We start from the raw sequence: 23,637 nt of genomic DNA, 5'->3' as shown, positions 1-23,637 counted from the left end.
CCCAGAAGGTCAATAGTCCCTAGTTTAAGATCCAAGGAACAAGGATCTAAGTCCAAAGACCTAAGGATCTAGGATCTAAGTTAAGAATGGATATTCATGGTTACCGAAGCATTCTGAGATAAGCAACCAGGCCAGGTGTCCTACAGGTAAGTGCCAAGAAAGGCTAATGATTCTTCCCCCAACTCCTGACTTTCCAGGGTTTATGGTATTCCTTTCCTACCGGCTGGGTTGTTGCTTTCCTTTCATGCCACATGATTTGTCTGGACAGTCTCTGCAGCTCTCACTTCACTTTTTTCCAATCCCCATTATTTCTAACCCACACCATTTACTTGGATTCATCTCTCAGTGGCTTCTCCCTTATATAGCTTGTACCATCCTAGGACTTCTCCTACCCCTGAGGTGTGGGTCTTGCCGGGACCACTCTAGAGTGGTCACTGCATATTCGTGATTATCATCTCCTGCCCTCTAGTCCAAACGTATCTTACCAAGGCATCTAAAATACTTACTACTACCCGCTCATCAGAACCAATCAGCAGAATGTCATTATGAACCACAAATATGAACCCGTGTGATGTTTTGTGGAATGTGAAGACGATCAACATCTCTGTAGACTATATTTAAGGAGAACTGATGTACCCCTGAGGCAATACTGTGACGGCATACTGTTGGCCCTGTAGGTAAAAGCAAACTGCTTCCAGTGGTTTTTATAAATAAGTATAGAGAATATGGTATTAGCCAAGTCAATAGCTGAATACCAACTGTCAGGTGCTGTGCTGATTTGTTCCAATAAAAATACTGCATCGGGGACAGTAGCTGCAATTGGAATTACCTCAAGATTAAGTTTATAATTGTCCACATTCATTCTCTAAGATCCATATGACTTCTGCACTGGCCAAACTGGTGAGTTAAATGGAAATGTGATAGATATCACCACCCTTGTTTCTTTCAAGTCTTTTATGGTGGCATAATTGCTTCTGGTTTATTATCTTGGAAGAGAGTGAAAGTTCTAGGAGCTTCCATTTAGCTGTTCCTACTTTAATGGGCCTTACCCCTTGGGTAAGAAAGGCAATGTGGGGATACTGTCAGCTGCTAAGTATGTCTAATCCAGTTCTAGAACTGAGAAAATAATCGTACAGTTGGTGTGTGGACCAAATGAACTAACAGGATCAACTGTGAGTTGGACATGAGTTAAAACTTCATCTATCTACTGACCAAGATTAGCTTCAGCTTTAGCTGGAGGGTCACAGTGGTGTTTTGTGTCCCCAGGAATCAACATCAATTCAGAGTCCATGTCTAGAACACTTCAAAAGATCTGTATATTTCCTTTTCTCCAGTGCACTGTCACTCTAGTAAATGGCCACACATCTCTTTGGTGAAGGCTTGGAGAAACATCTGCAATGTGCACTGTGGCAATGGTGCAAGGTCCTTCCTAAAGGGGACAGAGACTCTCCTTCAGTCAAGGGATTCTGGGTCTGTGAATTGATTTATGTCCAAAAACTGAGTAAGAGGCTGTGACTGTTCACTGTCAGATCTTGGCTACCTAACCTAGAGCTTTTCCTGTTATAAATATCAAGTGATAGTCTATTAGGCTACATATAAATTTTGTTCCTAAGGCATCTCTGTGGGCTAAGGCAGTCTGATTGCATGTACACACTTGCTGTCCTTTAAGGTAGATGTATCCACATTATCTTTGGTGGTTAAGTGCTGCTTGGACTCTGCTATTCTAGGATCCTGTGACCCTACTGAAATCAGGGAGCCCATCTCAATAGCAGCACCCTTTATAGTCACACATGGCCTACAGAGGGGAACATCCACAGAGATTTTCAAAGATGCTTTTCTTCTTCTCACTAATGTATTCCTCAATTCTTCAGTTAAGAGAGTATCTTCTGGGCCTTTGCATGGAACACAGTTGGGGAATGGTATGAAGGTTGCATATAAGTTCAGTATAACATTTCCTTAAACCTTTAGATTCCCTCTTCCACATCATGTCAGGGAAGCTCCATCATTTCAATCTCACAAACTGTAGGCCACCACTGAGTCCAAGTTTCCATCAATCAACCAAGTAAGCTGTTAGAACCACCTCAAGCTGCATGAGCTAACACATATAACTAACACTATAGTAATAAATTTGGCTCAATATAGTGTTACATTCCATGTTCCATGGTCTAACACCCATAGAATCCACTCCCACACATGTTCTCCAGGCTTCTGACTATATATTAGCAAAGTCTTATAATTATTTTGGTGTGTAAGTTATTCCTTCCTCCATGATAGTGTGCACCTACCCCCCCAAGAGCATGCTGAGATTAGACCTTAGTTACAGGTATAGTGGCCATAGAGGGTAATTGTGGTGGGTTTTGAGGAGAATGTGAATTCCCTCTCAAGGCATCTGCCCCAGGTGAGGTTGTCACAGGTTTTCAAGGAGAGGAAGCCTACCTCCTCAGACACAGGAGGGCAACCTACTTCCACTGGTAAGAGAGGCTCAGAGTGACTTGCAGGTTCTAGATTGTGTTTCTGGGTCCAACCCATTCGAAGTTTTGATATCCTATTATTTAACAATCAACACTCTAACTTTTACATGAGAAACGTGGCAAATCTGTGAATTCAACAGTAGGTATAATTCAATAAACTGAAAATTAAAATTTTTTGTTTGATTTTCAGAAATATCACTTTTGATACTACAATAAATAAGACCTTCTTTTAGAATTATTATGGAAGCTCTCTGGTTCTCATCCCATAAGACTGAACTGTACTTGTCATTTCTCTTTGTAAGCAATCAAAGGAACTCAAAAGAATCCATCTCACACCATAGTCCTTAGAGTCACCTTACAGCCATACAGTCAAATGCAGTTGCCACTTGGGCCCCCAAGGTACGTGCGTCAGCTGGTACTTCCTCACAATCAGCCACAGGTGACTGACTGATGAACTGGGATGCCCTGTGAGCCATGAATTACTAGCATCGTATTTCCCTTTGGCAAGGAGCTCAGCACTGAGTCCAAGCCCAAAGGCCCAAGCGAACCAAACTCCTAATCCCATCTTCGCAGGTCTATCTTTTGGGACTACTCCTGGAACAGGTAAAGCTTAAAAAAATTATTATTAATTATAACAAGGGATTAGAGTAATGAAGGACTCATCAGTGAGAAGAAAATCTTGGAGAATATAGATATAGGAGCTATAAAGAGCTAATGAAGAGCTCCCCCACCCACTCTAGAGCGACTAAGATCCAGACCTTATTGGCGAAGGCACAGCCCACCTCACTGAATGGCAGAGAAGTCACTGTGATACCACATCTGCAGAACTTATTGAAAATCTGCCCTCTGGAACTTGCTACCAATCTTGTCTGTAGGGTGCCTGGAAAGCTATTCATGGGGTAGTGTCTTACCATAAGGGCCTTCCACTACAAAGCCACTAGAGTTGGGGACGTGGGAGGAAACTGCTGGCCCCCCATAGGAGCTTGGCACTGGAGAAAGCCAGGTATACTGAAAGAGCCTACCTACCAATACACGAAAACCAGAAAGCGAACCCCTTTTCTTCCTGTAATGTCTCTTCAGTGCCCTCTACTGACAAAGCTTCAGCCCCAGCTCGCAAAGAAAAACTTACTTAAAAAGGCCCAGATCCATTTTCATAGTGCAGTCAAAAAGGGTGAATTTGGAGTTGAGTACAATAAATCAACTGGCACAAGCATCACTTCTCAGGTTCCTCTCACAGATTTTGCAGCCAAATGTCTACACCTGCCTGGAGGGTCCTTTGGTGGGCTCCCTTCCCCGAGGTTTCACCTGGAAGTCACCAAAAGCAACGGAGGAAAAGATGAGTCCGAAGAGAATTCGCAGCCCCCTTCTCCTCATTCCTTTCCTAAGGCTCCTCACCAAGTTTCCCACCAAGGCACTATACGCCCCAGTCCTCAAGAACAGAAACTTAGGCAGTGAAAAAGAAGTGGGGAGAAAGCTCAGCCCCTGTGGAACGTGGGCTGCTGGCGCCTGGCCTTTGAGGGCCTCAATTCCAGCAACGCTGCCTTCCAGGTCACAAAACCTCCTGAGGTCTTCCCACCGCCTGGGGCGCAAGGAGGCGGGCACGGGGCGGGCCCGGCGGGCGACGCGCTGTGATTGGCCGCCGGGGAGCCCGCCCCTTCATCCCGGTGCGTCGGGAGGGGGCGGGGCCAGCCGCCTGCTCGGCTCCGAGGCTGCGGGCGCTTATTGACCCAGCGGCTGCCGTGTTGCCGCTGTCTCCTCCTGCTCGTGGCAGGCGGTGCACGAGCGCCGAGTAGCGCTGGAGAACCGGCGCTTCCTTTCGCAGCCGCCGCCGCCGCTGCCATCTCCACGTTTGCGGGGCGGGAACGAGGGAGGGGGACTCGCGGCTGCAGCTGGAGCGGGCTTCTCTCCGGGGACGGTCCTCCCCTTGCTCTCCTTTTCCTCCTCCTCGCGCCGTCGTCGCCCGCCCCCTGCGCCCTGCCCGCGTAGCCCGGGTCCGAAAGGGAGAGAAAGAGGCGGCCGGGGGCTGGAGAGGCCGGCGGGTGGACGCGCGCTCGGAGGAAACTCCAGCCCGATCAGTGCATCCTCGCGCCCAGGGTGCACCCCGACCCGGCCTCAGCGGCGGCAGGAAGGGGCTCAGTCGAGGGAGGCGGGGGCAGCGCTGCGGGGGCGGGCCCGGCAGTCCCGGCCCTAAGTTGTGGGGCTCGGCTCCTCCCGACCTGATTCCTCTCCCCTCGGCTCCTCGGACGGAGCTTGGCGCCGCCAGCCCCGGAGCCGCCGAGCCCGCGCCTCCTCGGTGAGGAGGGCACGCCTGCCCTCGTCGAGAAAACTTTTCCTGCCGACTCGGTCGGGCGGCGGTGGCAGGAAGTCCAGGCAGCGACCTCTCCTCTGCCTGCCCCGCGCACCCTGCCTGGTAGCGGCGCAGAGCTCGAGATCAAGTTTGCGGGGCCCCTTCCGGGCTGCAGGCGGGTCCCGCCTCAGGAGGGACGCCCGGCCCCAGGGAGGGCGGCGGCCCGGGCGAAGGCCGAGGTCGCCTAGTGGCGCCGGAGACAAGGTGCAGAGTGCGGCCCGGATCCTCACCCGCCGCCGAGAACGCGGAAAACAGGAGCCCGGGAGCAGGGAGCCTTCGGCGGCCGCTTCCAGGAGTCCACAGCCCGCCTCGTCCTCCGGGTGAGGACAGTGTCCTGGCCCCCAGTCTCTCGAGGAAAAATGAAGTTAAGCCGTCAGTTCACTGTGTTCGGCAGCGCGATCTTCTGTGTGGTGATCTTCTCGCTCTACCTGATGCTGGACCGGGGTCACTTAGACTATCCCAAGAGCCCGCGCCGCGAGGGCTCCTTTCCCCAGGTAAGGACGGGGAGAGCCGGGCGCGGGGCTCCGAGAGGGTAGGCTTGAGGGCCCGTCGTTACCCGCCGCTCCGCGACCTCTCCCTCCCGCCGCGGCCCCGCGCCGGGGGAGGGCGAGGCCGAACTGGAGGAGCGTCTGAGCCGCCTCCAGCCCGGGCTCTGCGGCGCTCCAACGGCGGTGACCGCGACCCCGGAGCCTCCTCCTCCTGGGCGCGCCGAGTTAACAAAGTGCCGGGCGGCTTGCGGTGGCTGGGTCGTGCTCAGGGGAAGTGGCCATGTCCCCACACTCGCCCCCGGGCCTGTCTGGGTGGCCTTGGGCACCTGCTGGCCGGGGACCGGGCGCAGCGTGAGGCGCTCCTTGGCCAGCGTGGGTAGCCCCTCGGCCCGCACAGGGTTAAGCTGCACAGACCGACTGCGCGCACCCAGTCGCGGAAATGGATCAAACAGACTCCATCTGAGCGGTTTTTTCCCTCTCACTGTTTCTTGAGAGATAAACAAAAGTTTATTTTGTGTTGCAGTCCACTTAGATGTGAATCTGTTGGGTTGATTTTGGTGTCGTCATTCGTCAGCTTTTACATCGGGTTTGCTTGGAGCAGACGTGGGAGCCTAACGGGGAAGCGCGTGTTATACTCTGGCCGGAAGCTGTGGGGCGCTCAGTCTTGCGCCTAGTGGCCAAATTGTCAAACGAGTTGGGAAAACGACCCGTCTTAAGTCTTTTATTTAAAGTTACTAAAAATAAGCAAAAGGACACGATCGGTTTTGTTTGGAAGGATACCGCGCCCTGTGTGCAATTTCAGTTTCAAGTTATTTTCCAGCGACCGGTACACTTCAGAAATTTTAGTAAAACTGGGTGTTGTGTAGTATCCTCTGTAAGGAATGAACCCGAAGAACTCAGAATCCTCACAGGCCGATCTAACGATTACTTGACTTAGGGATAAAGAAATGTAGGACTTGAACAAGCTGACGTTTTAATGTGTTTTCTTTTGTGACAGTTTAAATAAACAGAATATCCTCGCCATTTGTTCTTGTGATATGCTACAGCAAATGGCTTGAGTTTAATTCAAATTAAACTACAGACTTTACTTGAATTATTATGGAAGTGAAAAAAAGACCCCTTGGTAGCTTTCATTAATATAGAGCACTCAAAATATTTTGCCGGTGGAGGTATTAAAAATCTTGTTGCAAACAGATGCATCAAATTTTAAAAGCCTTCGCTTCTCCTGAGTAGTATGATAGAGAGAAATACGGTGATATAAGCTGTATGGGATATCTTTAAATGTTGAGTTTAGAGTTTGTTCAGTGCTCGTTGATGAGATTGGATAAAACAGTTGAAAAAAATAAACTCTGTGAAGCCAGAGCAAAACGAGTTCTAAGGTCTAAGCCTGGTTTCATCTGTTGTATAATTTGAGGCCTAAACTTGCTGTGATTTCTTTTTGCCAGTAACTCCATTGTCAGAATTTTCTCCATTACAGGAAAAATCATAAAAGCTGATATATTTTACTTAAAGTGTTATCTTGAATAATGTCCTTTGACTATGGCTTGGTGATCACTTGGACATGATTTATGCAAACATCTGGGGCTGGAGTTCTCTGGCAACCTTGACATTTTACTATTTCTAAAGAAGTGATTCATTCAGTTACTGGTAAATTTTAGGCAGAGTTAATTTCAGTATTTTAATATCCAGCCCTAGTCCTTGTCAAGGGGCTGAAGTTCTGCTTAGAGTGTAAGCATTTGATGGAAATTGACAGTGGCTGCTGGAAGAGAAGGCCCTGTGTGTATTCTGTTTTTGTGCAAGGGGAGAGGGTTTGGAAGGCGGAGCTCTTTTACCTAAGGTTGCTTTTCTCAGATTGTCAGTACTGGATTTGCCGTCAGGAAGATGAAGGCATCCTTTGCTAATTTAGTTTTGGGAAGCCACTGAATCCCCAAGCAGGTGGACGGGATTAAACGTTCTGTAAGCCTAACTTTTCTATGTCAGCCTATGTATTACACAAATAAAGTCAGTTTCTGAAACCACCACCCAGTAGGTGAGGAAACTGAGGCACAGAGAGATTAATTTGCCTGAAGTTACACAGTTAACAGCTAAGATTTGAGCAGGTGGCCTTTGGAGTCTAGGCTGTGAGCCACTATGCTGTACTGCCTCTTAGTAATTTTTTGCCTACTGTTTAGGCCTGAGTCGTCTTTGTAGAAAGATCTGTTGTAGAAGATAGAGCATATTGCTCTCTGGCTCCTTAGCTTATGACTTTTCTTTTTTTTAAGGAACTTTTATTATCAACCTCTAATGAATGTGTTCCTTTTTCTGAAACATTTAATGCTTGAGATTTATACCTGTCCCAGAATGTCTTCTAGCTCACTTTAGAGCTAAACATTGTAGTGAAAACCATTATGCAGCACAGCATCCAGCATTTGAGTTGAATTTTATTTTTCTCACTACTTCTAACTCCCATGAAAACCTTATTTTGAGGAGAACACCAAATATAGCAAAACTAGTTGCATTATACTGTATTTCTTTGGTGTGTTTGGGTACTGAATTCCTTAGTTTTAATAGAACCAAGCTAGTCAGTCACTGTATATCATTTTTTGGTGTCTAGTAGAATAATTTATCTAGAAAGGGATTGATTTCCTCTGAATTGTCCATTTTAGTTTCTTTCAGTTAATATGGAACCTTCAGAAAGGGATATGGTCTATCTTGTAAGCAAGATAAGTTTTAAAACATTCCAAGATGGAGAGCAGTCTATTTGCTAGAAGTTATTCTGGCTTTCGTTCTTTATCTCTTCTCCCACAACTCGGTTTTCCACCACTTGGCCAGACTTTAGGGTGGAAGTGGGTCCAACTCGGGGGCTCCAGTTTCTCCCACCCTGGAGCAGCTGCCTGCCTCTGAGATCGCCTTTAGAAGGCTTTCCCCTGTGCTTCTGGGAGGAATTCCTTTGAGCCTGGAGGCAACAGGTGGCCTTGTCTGTTTTAGCTTGTGTGTATATTTTAGGGTTAATAAATCTCAGCTAGAAAAGTTAATAACAGTTCCACTCTAAATGAGAGGCTGGCCAGGGCCTAAAGCCCTGAAGATGCTTTGAGGTAGCTTGTAAGAATTTCAACAGATGGAAAGGAGAAACATTATTAAAGTCTTCCTGAAATTCTCTATCACTTCTTCAAGCTGATTTCACAAGTTGCTTACTATCTACATTGTATACAATAGGATGTCTTATTAATGTCTTATGTTTGCATCTGGAGAATTAAATTAATGAGTCAGGTTTTGTATGATGAATGATCCGTCTTTAAATAGCTAGTATAGCATATGACCATAGGGATTACTGTTAACTCTTGAAGGTCTCTTCAGAGATTGAAACTGATGGAAAATATGACAGTGAAGTTCAGACTTTAACTTTATGCCCAGATAACACTTATCAAGTGAGTAAGTGAGAATGTCTTTAAATAAGTATTTGATTGAAAGACATTGGGAGGTGGGGGACTTTTATGCCTTCTGTTTTTTTTTAACTTTTATTGTGAAAGGTTAATACACGTAGAAAAATATGGTGAAATGCTTTACATCTCTGTTACTTTTTAAGGAGTCCAACATAGTTGATCTTTAATGAAAATTGACCTCAATCCCCAAATTGTTTTTTCTCTTGCTTTCTGAAATCTGTGCATGTTAAGAATGATAGAAAAATAAGATCTTGCCTGCTTCTTCACACTCCAGTGTACTCTATTTATAAACTATAGCACTTGTTGCTGGGGTTTCCACAGGTGTGTATAAGGGAGTTTGTTTCATTTCTTGGAGTATAATGTTTGAGATCTGTGGCTTTTGGGAAATGATGGAACTTTGACAGAGGTGGCAATCAGGCATTTAGGAGGATTGCAAGGACGTGAAAGCCTCTGGTCTCCTCCACTCCCTCCTGAGTCCAGCAGTCCTACAGGACTCCTGCCCAGCTTATTTCACTAAGACCCAGGCTTATTTCCTATACATCGATTGGCACAGACACTCAGGACTTCACCTGGTCTGAAAGCTTACGTTTGTTATTTTTTTAGTTGAATTGAGTGTGTTGTTCCCAGATCAACACTATTATTAGGGCCTAAACAAATACTTTTGTTGGGGAGATGTTGCAATCCTCTTTATCTGAAGGAGATTTTTTTTGGTGACTCATTAATTAGCGTTAAGGGATGTCTGGGCTGTGAGCAAAACATTGACTAAAATTACCACTTTTATTTGTTGTTTTTACTTTGAGTCAGCTATTGTTTTTGTGATAGCTGTTAAAACTTTGGCCTTTTTTGACAGATGGGAAGAAGTGTTGCGATTTTCCTAGAAGGAGTGGTTGAGTAGCTGCTGTTTTTCCCTGCTTTATTCTCAGCTTCTTGAGCCCAGCAGTCTTAATTTTCCCTTGTTGTTCCCTGACTTCCATACAGAGGGAACAACATCTTCCGTCTTTAAGAAAAAGGGAGGATGTTCAACACTTGGGGTATGATCTCTGGTTGTTGGGTTGTAAAGGCCTCAGTGGGCTTTTGGCCCCTTCTATCTTGGTGGTCAAGTTCCTGGTAACATGGGCATCTATATTACTCATAGAACGAAGGAGAGGAGGAACTAGTCTAAAAGAGGGAGTTTTGCTTCTTTTCATAGTTGTGATAGTAGGTTCATCAGGAGAGGAAGTCAAGCATTTTAGCTAAAACAGGTTTCTGTTTCATTTATAGATTTCAAGCCAAATTGCTAATTTTAAGGTTGAAACCATGTTTAGGTTCAAACAACTTTGAGAGTTGATTGTACTGAATTGGAGTTCAGACCTCGTGCTTGAGTAATGCTAAACTTGCCTTGTGATGGGGTGAAGTGATCGTTTGATTTAAATGAATGCAGTCTCTTGAAGTCATAATGTAGCTTTTCTGTGAGATAGTATATTTAGGGTTATGTTGTTTGTACTTCTGTGCAGACAGGCGCATAGTAGGTATCCAGTAAATATTTTATGCTAAATTTGTAAATCTATCGTTTTCTAAAGAAAAGATCAACCTAGAAGCACTTTAGTTTAAAACTGTACATGCTCTGTCTTTGGCTGCCTCTAGCCCCGGGTTTCGCTACCTTGTTGCTATTGACATTTCGGCCTGGATAATTCTTTGGTGTGGGGGCTGTCCTCTGCGTTGTAGGATGTTTAGCAGCATCCCTGGTCTCTACCCAGTACATGCCAGAAACACCTTTCTCCCTCCTTTTCCCCCCATTGTAGCAACCAAAAATGTCTCCAGAGATTGCTAAATGTCCTCTGGGGGAAAAGTCGACCCTGTTGAAAACCACTTTGGCTGCATTCTAGCCAAAGGCCTATCCGTTATACCCATTGCAGTTTGTTAGCATTTTGCATTTTGGTAAGGAGTGATCAAAAGGCTTAATTCTAATATTCAAAAGGATAAGTAGCATTTTTTGATCATAGAAATGAATCCTTTCTCTGGATGCCTAAAATTCACTTATGTTTTTAGGATTCTCAATTGCAGTATGTTACAAAAAATACAAAGATAGATTATGTTCATATGCAAGTCAAAGAAAAAACAGATTATGATGATGAAAATTAATTTTAAAAAATTGGATATACTTAGTATTCTGAGAAAATAATTATGGTCAGGTGATAGTAAGTAGATCATCTTTTACTTTCTGCAAGCTCAGTTAGAAGTTGGCAGTAGCCTAGATTTATTCCAGGTGCCTTTTAGCACAGGAAGATAAGATGCATTGATTAGTAATAAGGTGGTATAAAAGTCATATGCAAAAATAATTTGAGATGTCTGAAATTTTCTCAGGCAAGCTATTTACTTTCTTCAGTATATTTATTTCTGTTAATTCTGATGATTCCAGTTACTGCATTTTGTGTTGCTTCTTGAGATGAGAAAAAGCAGGGAAAGAAACTGGAAAATAAAGTGGATGGGGACTCCCTCCTGTTCATTTCATTTTGCTCTAAATAACCTTTTTTAAGATGGGGGATGGATGTAGGGATGGAAAAGAATAAAGTTCGTTTCAAATAGCCTCCTTCCTTCGCTTTTTGTCCCCAAGGCCTCTGGTCTTGGACTCTGCCTGTCAGCTCACTGTGGGCCAAATCCAGCCAGCCACCTGTTTTTGTAGGGCCACAAACTAAGAATGGTTCTTATGTTGTTAAGTGGTTAAATATCTCATGACATAGTCACTCTGGCTGCTTTTGTACTACAAGGGCACAATTGAGTAGTTGCAACAGGAACTGGTCCAAAAAGCCTAAAATATTTACTGTTTGGCCCTCTACAGAAAAAGTTTGCCAATTCCTAGTTTAATCTCTATTTCTGTATTAGCATTGGAGGCAAATAGTGTGGTTAGATCTGATGAGGCAGAGGTGGGATCATTAAGAACAAACAAAATTCTCATAAACTGGTTATTAGATAAGTATTAGTCAAACTTAGTTTGTGTTTTGAGAGTGTGGTTTAAAACTAATGATATCTACATGTTTCATAGATTTCCAAGTATCCTTGGGGAACTTCTATGCTAGAGCGTGGTCATGCTTGACATGTTTAATTTGTTTCCTTTCTATCACTTGAAGTTTTCTCACTACAGAACTGCTCTGGGACCCAGGGTTCTGGGGCATGAGCTATGCAAAATTGATCCATAGTCTCAAGGTTGAAAATCTTGACTTTATTGTATTTTGGATTTGCTGTAATTCACAGATGGGCTGAATTCTGAACCTAATCTGACTGCTTGGGTTAGTAAGTACTGTAGAGGGAGAGACTGGGTCCAAGTATCTTGTTCATAAACTGTAGATCTGGGCCAGAACTTGGCAGTCCTCTCTGGGACCTTGAAGACTACTCAGCTTGGAGGCGGAGAACTACCAGGATGTCCTTAGGGGCACTGGACTGCTTCTCTGCTTAGCAAAGAATAGTTAATTCCTGCCAATTTTGTTTCTTCTTCATGCTTATTAAAGATTATTTGTGACTTTCGTCATTCCTTATTTCACAGGCCACCGTCCCATTTGTGTCCTCAGAGATTTTGCTATCATTGTTAAATTGCCATATACCTAGTCTGAATAAAATGGGTGTAATTCTCATTGAGTTGTATTGCAGTTTTTAAGAAGTTTTTTTCCATTTTTAAATGTATTCATTTGTGTATTTTTCACATGTAAAATGGATTTCCCACTGTTTTCCTTTGCTGGTAGACGGCTTTGGAAGTCCAGAGAAATTAAATGCTTTTTCCAAGGGCAGAGCAGGCCCCAGATGTGACCCTATCCCACCAGTGAACCTTGTTCTGAATCAGGAGTCTGGAGAGCCGGAGAATTTGCCAATGATTTTTTTCTTTTAAATACATGTTTCCTCCACTGACAGTGTTTAGTTTTGTGATGGGAAGCTCTTCCCCTTCAGGATGAGGCTGTACTTTGGGGCTGAAGATGTACTTTGCAGCAGTTCCCTTCTGTTTCTTCATACCACAGGTGTGGAAGAATGTGGAATGTATGGGTCCTGGCCTTTGTGGTAGTATTTTTAGCTCTGGAGCATTAGAGGATATCATTCTCAGAATTATTTTCTAATTAAAAAAGTCCTCAATCTGTGTTTTTAGAATCCAGTGAGTACCCCAGAAAAGTCATTAATATGAAAAAGTCAAATATAGAATTTTAGTAATAATAGGGAGGGTTCTTCCAGGTCAGGTAATTTAGTCTTTGATTTTCCAGATAAGGACACTGAGCCACATAAACTGGACTTTAGCCGTTTGCCCCAGATCCCGTCACCAGTCATAGCATACCTGGGACATGCATCCTGGTCTATAATTCAGTGGCCTTTCTGTTGTACTATACCCAGCATATACTTGAGAACTTACTGTTAGGTACTATGGCAATTATGATAGACATGTTAGATATGTTACTTGCTCTTAGTTATTTGAGGGGACACAACTGCCATTTGTGAGACAATTAGAGACAGTTGAGTGTTATTTAATTATTCATTAAAAGAGTTAAAGAAGTTAGAACAGTGCCTAGTACATGGTAAATGCTCAATAAATACTAATTATTGCCAACGACCAGAGATTTAAGGGGTACCTACTATATACCGGGCACTGTTGTAGGTTCTGGGGGATACGGAAGCTAAGAATTAAACACGAGTCCGTGATCTTAATTTATATTTTTGATATAAGGGCAAACGCCTTAAAGGGAATTCAGAAACAGAACTAAATTCTGGTAATGGCCTAGGTCAAGCTGACCATAGGACATGGGAAAGAAGCTAGGCTTTTCTGATTTGGTGGGACTTTGAAGGGAGAAAGGACATTCCTAGTGTGAAGTACAATGCTTCTGAAGCCCTGACTGGAGTCATGAAGGAGCTTGGCCTCATGAGAAGAGGTAAGGAGATTGCATTTAGAATCTTTGGTGCTTGTAAAGAGTAGTTGGGAAGACAGGGTGGGTAGTCTGGAATCAGATTGTGAATTGCCCTGAGAGCCAGTCTGAGGAGTTATGAGTTCGATGATAGTGAACTATTCGATGTTACGGAGGCTACCAGAAAGCTGCTTGAGAAAAGCAGTGTTGGAGAATTAATTTCATAGAAAATTTTAGACCTGGAAGGGAGCTAAGAGAATATTCAATCTAGATTATTCTGGTAGCAGTGTGTAGGAAGACTCAGAAGCAGGAAGGAGCTGAGAATCTGTTTGAGGTAATACAGACATAAGGCAGTAAATCCCTGAACCAGTATTGAATTGGCTTGAATCAAGAGGAGGAGGAAAAATGTTGAGACATTCTGTAAAAAGCAGCATCAGGGCTTTCTAACAGATTTGATAAAGGGTAATGATGGGTGGCTTGAGTGAAAAAATTTCTCCCACCTTTTTTCTTTGGGGCGTTTGGAGACTGCTTGTACTGTTTGCAGAAGGGGATCGTTTGAAAAATAAGCTGGTTTGGGAAGTCAAGTGTGGTGTCATTTATGATGAGGTGGAGGTTAGTGGAAATAGCCAGGTGGGCTGGAGTGCCAGAGTGGGAGATCAGAGAAGGGAGATGCTGATCTGGTTGTCATCAGCTTAGTCGAGAATGAGTGAGCTCGCTGGGGACTGTGCTTTGTGAGAAGACAGCAGAGAGCCAAGAACATTTCTTATAGCCAAAAGCTACGCTTTTTATATTAAGATGATTGTGTAGCAGATGTTAATAAAATGAAGCAGCCTGTATTCAAATTATCAGAAACCAGCTCATTGATCAGCATACCTAAGAAAAGATAAGACTATCATAAGGAAGGATTTCAAAGAAACATTTCAGTAGGAAACTAAAAAAGATCTTTCTCATTGTTCGCTCAAATTATGGGGCTAAATTAGTTTTTCTAGATTGTTAGAACAGAAAATAGATAACTGTGTATTAGTGTTGGGGAGAGGTGGTGGAGAAGGAGAGATGTTGATTAAAGATAAAAAAGCAACACCTCAATTAGGGCCTCATAGCTCCATGTTGTTCTGAAGATCAGAGAGATTTCTGAGAATACCTCCAAACAGCCTCTTATCTTAAAGAACAGCCCTTCCCATTTGATTATTGGCTGACCCCCAACAAACTGAAGAAGTAAGAACTGTCTTTGTCCCAGGGCCACCTCTTGAAAATTGTAGGACCAATTGAGGGCAAAACTTGAGATGCAAGATATTTCTTGTGACTTTTAGGGAGAAGATTTAACCGATAATTGTTTAAAAGGAAAAAAAAAGACTTGAGAAGAACCCAAGAAATTTGTATCCTTAACTCATCTTTGAAAACTGATGGTATGGTATTTAGAAATTTGCTTTTCTTATATTCTTGTGTATTACGTTGTGCCTTACTCTTATGTTTGTTGTTTCTGTGGTATTCACCATGCCCCACCTTCCCCTTGTAGATCTACTGGTTCAGATGGATTTTTATAAAGAAATTCTGTAGGAAAGGATTTGTGAAACTTTAGAATCTTCGGGCCTTGCAAAAAAAAAATAGCTAGGAAATTCAGAATTTATAATCATTCAGACAGGGTTTGCTGAATACCTGTCTTCTGTCAGTAAAGAACAGAAGGGGCTTATTCAGGAAGTGACTAGTATAAATAAGATTGAAGGCAGGCTGATTGTCTGCTTAATACAACCCTGCCTTCAGAGGCTCCCCCAAACTATTTCTGCATGAAAAACCAGCTTAGACATGTCAGTTGCATTTATTTTAAGAGCTAATACTATTTAGATTGATTTGCTTTTTCCATTATTCTCAATTATTCTCTTTTTTGCATTAAAATTGTGTTTCTCAAAATTACTTGTGTAAAATTATAATATGTTGATAGAACTATTATCAGCAGATACAGTATATCCCATTCATCCATGGGGAATGAGTTTAGGTAGTATAAATGGATAGTACATAATAATCCTTGTGTACAAAGGTAAGCATATGTCAACACATGTAAGACAGATTACTAACATAGACCAGCAATCATTGAGCCGATGACATGACATCATAACCCTGGTTCCCTGGGAAGTGCTATGCTACAGCCTCAAATGTATCCCATGAACTTTCATGCATGTTCTTGAGTGGGATACACTTTTGACATATTATCTCAGAGTGCTATGTATAAAAATAGAAATGCATTAAAAACATGTTTTAGCAGAACAGTGTGTTTTTAAAAGAAATTTTTTTGCAGAAACTATAAAGAAAAGTGGTATTCCATAGAATAGTTTGGGAAACACTGACTTAAGGAATTCTGTTAGTCAACACTTAATTTGCTTAGTGCCACTTACTTGCAGTTGTTAAATGTATCTGAAAATAATAAAGCTGCATTGTATGAAAATTATTTTTTATAATCCACACATTTTGCCCTGCTTACAAGCCCTTCTTCTAATAATCATTTTTAAAAAGATACTTGGTTTGCAGAATCTTGCTTTGTGAACTAGCTTGGTGCCTAAAATGTTACCTCAACAGGACGTGGTTTCTGTGCAGCAGCACTCGGCTGGTGCAGGTGGGGGCCATATGGTTCTAATCTAAATTTACATCTGGAAACTCATAGGGTGGATATGGAGCTGTGTCCTGGAGCCTGGAGAAAGTGCCAGCAACTGGAGTCCTGACCACACTTTTGGAAGTGGTAGGAGGTAGGGGGTTCAAAGGTAGGGAAAACTGGTGTGGCCTGTTGTTATTCCAGGTCAGGGCTGGGATTCTCTACAGTGATTCTGGCAGCTGCAGTTACCCAGGTGGGGCCACCGGTCCTGTGGGTACCCTACTGGGGCAAGGGATGAGCTTGGAGCCTCAGCTCTTCTTTTGCAGTCACTTGGTTCTCTTTGTCATATACCTGCATCTGAGTAGCCTCTGTTACCGTCACACCTAGGCAGGTGTGAGATTTATGAATAGTGATTTGCCAGGGCAAAGACTGCATTGCTCCTGTGTTTTGGCAAGGTATTATGTAATTAGATATTCTTTATGCTCACATGGTGAGGGCATTTATTTCTTTGAATGGACAAGTGGAAGCACAAAGACAATGCCTTGGAAGAGATTCAGGCATAAGCTCCAGGTCTGGGAAATACCATTAAAAGGTCATTTGTAACTGTGGTTTGTGGCTTGTTGATGGTGAAGTAGAGTTACATACATAAATGTGGCCACAGCCCCAGATCACGCTCTTTTTGGCCTAAGCACTACGCCTCTTAAGGGGTGGAGTGGTTCCTTGAGAGGTTGCTTGTCATTTTATCAAACCAAGATGCTTTCCTGTTAAGTGCCTGAGATCTGACTAAATAGGATTTTCTATGGAGTTGAATAGCGGCTGACTCGGAACTACTGCAGTAACGGTGACATTCTGGCTGGAAATACAGACTCTCTTTTAGCAAATCACTGTTCCTATATTTATCTTTAATGCAGTGGTTCTTAACTGAGGATGTGTGAGAATCACCTGGTGAGCCTTTTACAATTATAAAAGGCGGATCTGTGCTCTCTCTCTAGGTAATCCATTCGTTCCCACTGCTTTAATTCATTTTTATACTGACCACTCAAATTTATATATTCTCTTGACTTTCAGACCCACATGTCTACCTGACACCACTGTTGTGCTAATAGTTCCAGAACAGAACCTTTGGCCCTCACTCTGCTCTTTCCCCAGCATTCCTTGTTTCCCTCAAGTATCACCCGCCAGTTGCCCCAGCAAAAGACATCATCCTTCCAGTTGCCTAAGCAAAAAGAGAAGCCATTTTTCTTTTTTGCCTGTCTGTCCCTTTCCTACTTCATCTGTCCTGTCAAATGCTTTCACATTCTTCCACCACTGCTGCCCTGGTCCAAGTCACCACGGCGTTTACCTGGTAAACTGTGGCAGTCTCTTATTCCACTTGCCTCACCGTAGCTCCAGAATAGCTTTAAAACACTTTTTATCCAAAAACTGTCGAAGATGAAGATGCTGATTTTTTTTCCCTGAACGGTATTTTTAACCATAAAGTCTTTTCCAACTTCCTTTATTCATAGATAGGTGTGTAGCCTTTTTAGACTAAAATATGCCTGTGGGAAAACAGCTTATAAAGTCATGTGATCTCACCCTCCATTGCTCCGTTGCCTGGGCTCTTTAGGTTCATAGCAGCTCTGCAGCTCTTCTGCTGGGAATTTGGGCAGATTTCCTCTACCAGGGACTGCAGAGTGTAAGGATACTTTCTAAGCTTCATTTATATAGGGTCAACGCTTTGCCAGGTATATTAATTTCCTGTTGCTGCTGTAACAAATCACAACAAACTTAGTGACTTTAGACAAGAAAAATATATTGTCTTACAGTTTTGCAGGTTAGAAGTCTGAAACAGGTCTTTTTGGACTAAAACTACGATGTTGGCAGGGCCGCCTTCCTTCTGGAGGCTTTAGGGAAGAATTTGTTTCCTTGCCTTTATCCAGCTTCTAGAGGCTGCTGCTTTCGAAAGGCTCCCTTCCAGCATGGCATCGCTCTGACCTCCTCTTTCGTCTTCATAGCTCCTCTGGCTCTGACTCTCCTGTATCCTTCTCTCCCTTATAAGGACCCATGTGATTACATTGGGCCTCCCTGAATATTCTAGGACAAGCTCGCCATCTCAAAATCCTTAAGTTATTCACATTGGCAAAGTCTCTTGCTGTGTGAGGTAAGAGATTTATAGGTTTCAGAGGTTAGGACGTGGACATCATTGGGGAGCCATTATTCTGCCTACCACACCAAGTGCTGTTTAAACTGATTTGCATATGCTAATTTAACACTCATAACCACCTATATTAATTATCCCCATTTTACATATGAGGAAACTGAGACACAGAGAAATTATGTAACTTTACCAGGGTTACATAGCCATTAATAGTGCATCCATAATTCAGATTTGGCTTGGCTTTATTTCTTTATTTTCCAGCGTTATTGAGCTATAATTCACATATAACATTGTGGAAATTTAAGGTATATAACGTGTTGATTTGATACACTTAGATATTACAAAATGATTACCACCATCTTATTAGCTAACACCTCCACCATGCCACATAATTACCATTTCTTTTTTATGGTGAGGACATTTCAGATTTACTCTCTTAGCAACTTTCAAGTATATAATAACAGTATTATAAACTGTAATCACCATACTGTATGTTAGATCCCCAGAGCTTACTCATCTTTTAATTGGAAGTTTCTACCCTTTGATTAACATCTCCCCTTCCCCCCCAACCCAGCCCCTGGTAACTACCATTCTGCTCTATGTTTCTATGAGTTCATCTTTTTAAAATTCCACATATAAGTGATAGGATGCAGTATATGTCTTTTTCTGATTGATTTCACTTAGCATAATGCCCTCAACATCCATCTATGTTGTTACAAATGGAAGATTTCCTTTTTTTTTATGAGGAAGATTTGCCCTGAGCTAACATCTCTTGCCAATCTTGCTCTTTTTTTCTTCTTTATGTGAGCTACTGCCGCAGCATGGCTGCTAACAGACGAGTGGTGTAGGTCTGCGCCCAGGATCCAAACCTGGGCCACCAAAGTGGAGCACGCCAAACTTAACCACTAAGCCACCAGGGCTGGCCCTATATATTTTCCTTATCCATTCATTTGTTTAGACACTTAGGTTGTTTCTTTTTCTTTCTTTCTTTCTTTTTTTTTTTTTTAAAGATTGGCACCTGGGCGTCGACTGTTGCCAATCTTTTTTTTTTTTTCTGTTTTATCTCCCCAAACCCCCCTGTACATAGTTGTATATCTTAGTTGCAGGTCCTTCTAGTTGTGGGATGTGGGACGCCACCTCAACATGGCCTGACGAGCGGTGCCATGTCCGCGCCCACGATCCAAACCCTGGGCCGTGGCAGCGGAGCGCGCAAACTTAACCACTTGGCCATAGAGCCAGCCCGAGACACTTAGGTTGTTTCAACGTTTTGGCTGTTGTGAATAATTCTGCCACGAACATGGGAATACACATATCTCTTTTGAGATCCTGTTTTTATTTCCTTTGGAAATATACCCAGAAGTGGGCTTGCTGGATCATATGGTAGTGCTATTTTTAATTTTTTGAGGAGACTCCAACTATTTTTTATAGTGGCTACACCAACTTACATTTCCACCAAGAGGGCACAGGATTCCCTTTTCTCCACATCCTCCCCAACACTTGTTGTCTCTTGTCTTTTTGATGACAGCCATTCTAACAGGTGTGAAGTGAGATCTCCTTGTGGTTTTGTTTTGCATTTCTCTGATGATTAGGGATGTTGAATATCTTTTCATGTACCTGTTGGCCATTTGTATATCTTCTTTGGTAAAATGTCTGTTCAGTTCCCATGCTCATTTTTTAATTGGATTGTTTGTTTTTTTACTATTGAGTTGTATGAGTTCTTTATATATTTTGGGTATTAACCCCTTATCAGATACATGATTTGCAAATATTTTCTCTCATTCCATAGGTTCTATTTGCTTTTTGTTGATTCTTCTGCTGTGCAGAAGCCTTTTAGTTTGATGTAGTCCCACTTACTAATTTTTGCTTTTGTTGCTTGTGCTCTTGGTATCATATTCAAAAAATCATTGCCCAGACCAGTGTCAAGGAACTTTTTCCTAATGTTTTCTTCTAGGAGTTGCATGGTTTCAGTTCTTATATTTAAGTCTTTAATCCATTTCAAACTAATTTTTGTGAGTGGTATAAAGTAGGTGTCTAATTCATTCTTCTGCATGTGGTTATTCAGTTTTATTAATAGCATTTATTGAAGAGAATATCCTTTCTCCATTGAGTATTTTTGACTCCCTTGTCAAATATTAGTTGACCATATATGCAAAGATTTATTTCTGGGCTCTTGATTCCGTTCCATTGGTGTGTGTGTCTTTTTATGTCAGTATCGTACTATGTTGATTACTGTAGCTTTGTAGTACAGTTTAAAATCGAGAAGTGTGATGCCTCCAGCTTTGTTGTTCTTTTTCAGGATTGCTTTGGCTATTTAGGGTCTTTGGGGATTCTATACAAATTTTAGGATTGTTTTTTCTATTTCTGTTAAAAAATGCCATTGGGATTTTGATAAAGATTGCATTAAATCTATAGATATCTTTGGGTAATATGGACATTTTTATGTTTAATATTAATTTTATGGACAGCGTTAACTCTCCTGATCCATGAATACAGGATATCTGTATTCATTTCCTTTTATTTCTACTCTAATCTTTATTAATTCCTAACTTCTCCTGACTTTGGGCTTAGTTGTTCTTTTTCTGGTTTCTTGAGGTGTAAAATTAGGTTGTTTATTTGAGACCTTTCTTTTTCCTTACTGTAGGCATTTATTGGTGTAAACTTTCATCTTAGAACTACTTTTGCAGCATCCTGTAGTTTCTAGTATGCTGTTTTTCCATTTTCATTTGTGTAAAGATATTTTTGATTTCTTTTTTGATCCATTGGTTATACAGGAGTGTGTTAATTTCTACATATTTGTGAATTTTCCAGCGTTTCTCCTGTTAATTGATTTCTAGTTTCATTCCATTGTGGTGGGAAAAGATACTTTATATGATTTCAGTCTTATAAATTCGCTAAGACTTGTTTTGTGACCTATCACATAATCTATCCTGGAAAATGTTCTTTGTATGCTTGGGAAGAGTGTATATTCTGCTACTGTTGGATGAAATGTTCTCTATATGTCTTTTAACTCCATTTGTTCTAAAGTATGGCTCAAATCCAATGTTTCCTTGTTGGTTTTCTGTCTGGATGATCTATCTATTGTTGAAAGTGGGATACTGAAGTCCCCTACTATTATTGTATTGTCTAATTCTCCCTTCAGTTTTGTTAATATTTGCTTAATATATTTAGGTGCTCCAATGTTGGGCACATATATATTTATGATTGTTACATCTTATTGATGAATTGACCCCTTTATCAGTATATAATGGCTTCTATATCTTTTTACCTTTTTTGGCTTAAAGTTTATTTTGTGTGATATAAATATATTTACCCCGATTCTGGTCTGATTTCCATTTGCATGGAATATCTTTTTCCATCCCTTCACTTTGAGTCTATATCCTTAAAGCAAAGTGAGTCTCTTGTAGGCAGCATATAATTAGGTCTAGCACTCTGTGTTGTTTGATTGGAGAATTTAGTCCATTTACATTTAGCATAATTATTGATAGATAAGGAGTTACTAATGCCATCTAATTAATTGTTGTCTAGCAATTTTACAATTCCTTTGTTCCTTCCTTCCTCTCTTGCTGCTTTCCTTTGTGACTTGATGGCTTTTTGTAGTGATATGCTTTGAATCTCTTCTCTTTATGTTTTGTGAATTTTCTGTAGCTTTTTGCTTTGCAGTTACCATGAGACTTACATAAAACATTTTATAGATATAACAGTCTATTTTATAATGTTAACAACTTAACTTTGATTGCATATGAAAACTTTACTCTTTTACTCCTCCTCTCTTTTATGTTTTTGATGTCACAATTTACCTCTTTTTATGTTATATATCCATTAACAAATTATTATAGCTGTAGTTATTTTTAATACTCTTGTCCTTTAATATTTTTACTAGAGTTGGGTGGTAATACCATATTATGGTATTAGAGTATTCTGAATTTGACTATATACTTACCTTTATGAATGTTTTGTATATTTTCATGTTTCTAATTAGCATGTTTTCATTTCAGCTTGAAGAACTTCTGTCAGCATTTCTTGTAAGATAGGTCTTGTAATGACTTCCCTTAGTTTTTGTTTGTCTGGGACAGTTTTTCTCTCTCCTTTGTTTTTGAAGGACAGCTTTGCCAGGTAAAGTATTCTTGGTTGGCAGTTTTATTCTATCAGTGCTTTGAATATGTCACCCCATTCTTTCCTGCCCTATGAGGTTTCTGCTGAGAAATCTGCCATAGCATAATGAGATTCCCTTGTATGTTACACGCTTTTTTTTCTTTTACAGCTTTTAAGATTCTTTTTTTGTCTTTGATTTTTGATATTTTTATTATAAAGTGTCTTGGAGAGGATCTCTGTAAGTTGATTTGGTTTGGTGATCTGTGGGCTTCATAAACTTGCATATCCAAATCTCTCCTCAGATTGGAGAAGTTCTCAGCCATTATTTCCGGGGTATGTTTTTGGTGGGGGCAAGGGAAGATTCACTCTAAGCTAACTACCTCCTCCCAGCACCCCCAAAGCCCCAGTACATAGTTCTGTATAGGTGTAAGTTCTTCTTGTTCCTCTATGTGAGCCGCTGCCACAACAGGGCTACTGACAGATGAGTGGTGTAGTTCTGTGCCCGAGAACCGAACCCAGGCCACCGAAGCAGAGTGACTCAACTTTAACAGCTAGGCCATGAGGGCTGGCTCCAGCCATTATTTCTTTAAATAAGCTTTCTGTCCTCTTCTCCTTCTCTTCTCCTTCTAGAACTCTAAAATTTGCAAATTGGCTCTCTTGTTGGTATCCCATAGATCATGTAGGCTTTCTTCACTCTTTTTCATTCCTTTTCTTTTTTCTCTTCTGGTTGGATTATTTCAATTGATCTGTCTTTGAGCTCACTTATTCATTCTTCTGCTTAGTCAAATCTTTCATTAAAGCTCTCTATTGACTGCTTCAGTTTTGTCATTTTATTCTTTGGTTCTAAGATTTCTATTTGGTTCTTATTTATGTTTCCATTTCTTTTTTGAACATATTGTTTTGTTCTTCTGTTATTTTCCTGATATTGTTAAATTGTTTATCTATGTCCTATTGTAACTCTCTGAGCATCTTTAGAACAATTATTTTCAAGAATTTGTCTGGAAATTCCTCTATCTCCATTTCTCTGAGGCCAGTTACTGGAGGTTTATTGTATTCCTGTGGTAGAGTCATGTTTTCCTGATTCGTTGTGATCCCCACAGCCTTGCATAGTGTTTGTACATTTGAAGAAGCAGTCACTTCTTCCAGACTTTATGGACTGACTTTGGTAAGGGAAGCCTTTCATCTGTTGGTGGGGGCATGCTGGAGCATGCTGTGACCCCAGGTCTAGTGGTGCATGGCC

At 41.8% G+C, this 23,637-nt stretch overlaps 1 protein-coding gene across 1 annotated transcript in view; it reads left to right on the top strand.

Annotated features, from left to right (window-relative positions):
• Nucleotides 1-4,224: 4,224 nt before the first annotated feature.
• Nucleotides 4,225-23,637, top strand: part of MAN2A1 (mannosidase alpha class 2A member 1) — a 169,354-nt gene continuing 149,941 nt past the window's right edge. Inside the window, exon 1 of the mRNA XM_046666313.1 lies at nt 4,225-5,312. Coding sequence (XP_046522269.1) covers nt 5,178-5,312 — 135 coding nt within the window. The 5' untranslated portion in view covers nt 4,225-5,177. The remainder of the gene's footprint in view (nt 5,313-23,637) is intronic.

This window comes from Equus quagga, chromosome 7, assembly GCF_021613505.1.
Source record: "Equus quagga isolate Etosha38 chromosome 7, UCLA_HA_Equagga_1.0, whole genome shotgun sequence".
NCBI classification, from domain to species: domain Eukaryota; kingdom Metazoa; phylum Chordata; class Mammalia; order Perissodactyla; family Equidae; genus Equus; species Equus quagga.
The sequence above is the reverse complement of the archived record's forward strand: the minus strand, read 5'-3'. Positions and strand labels throughout refer to the sequence as shown.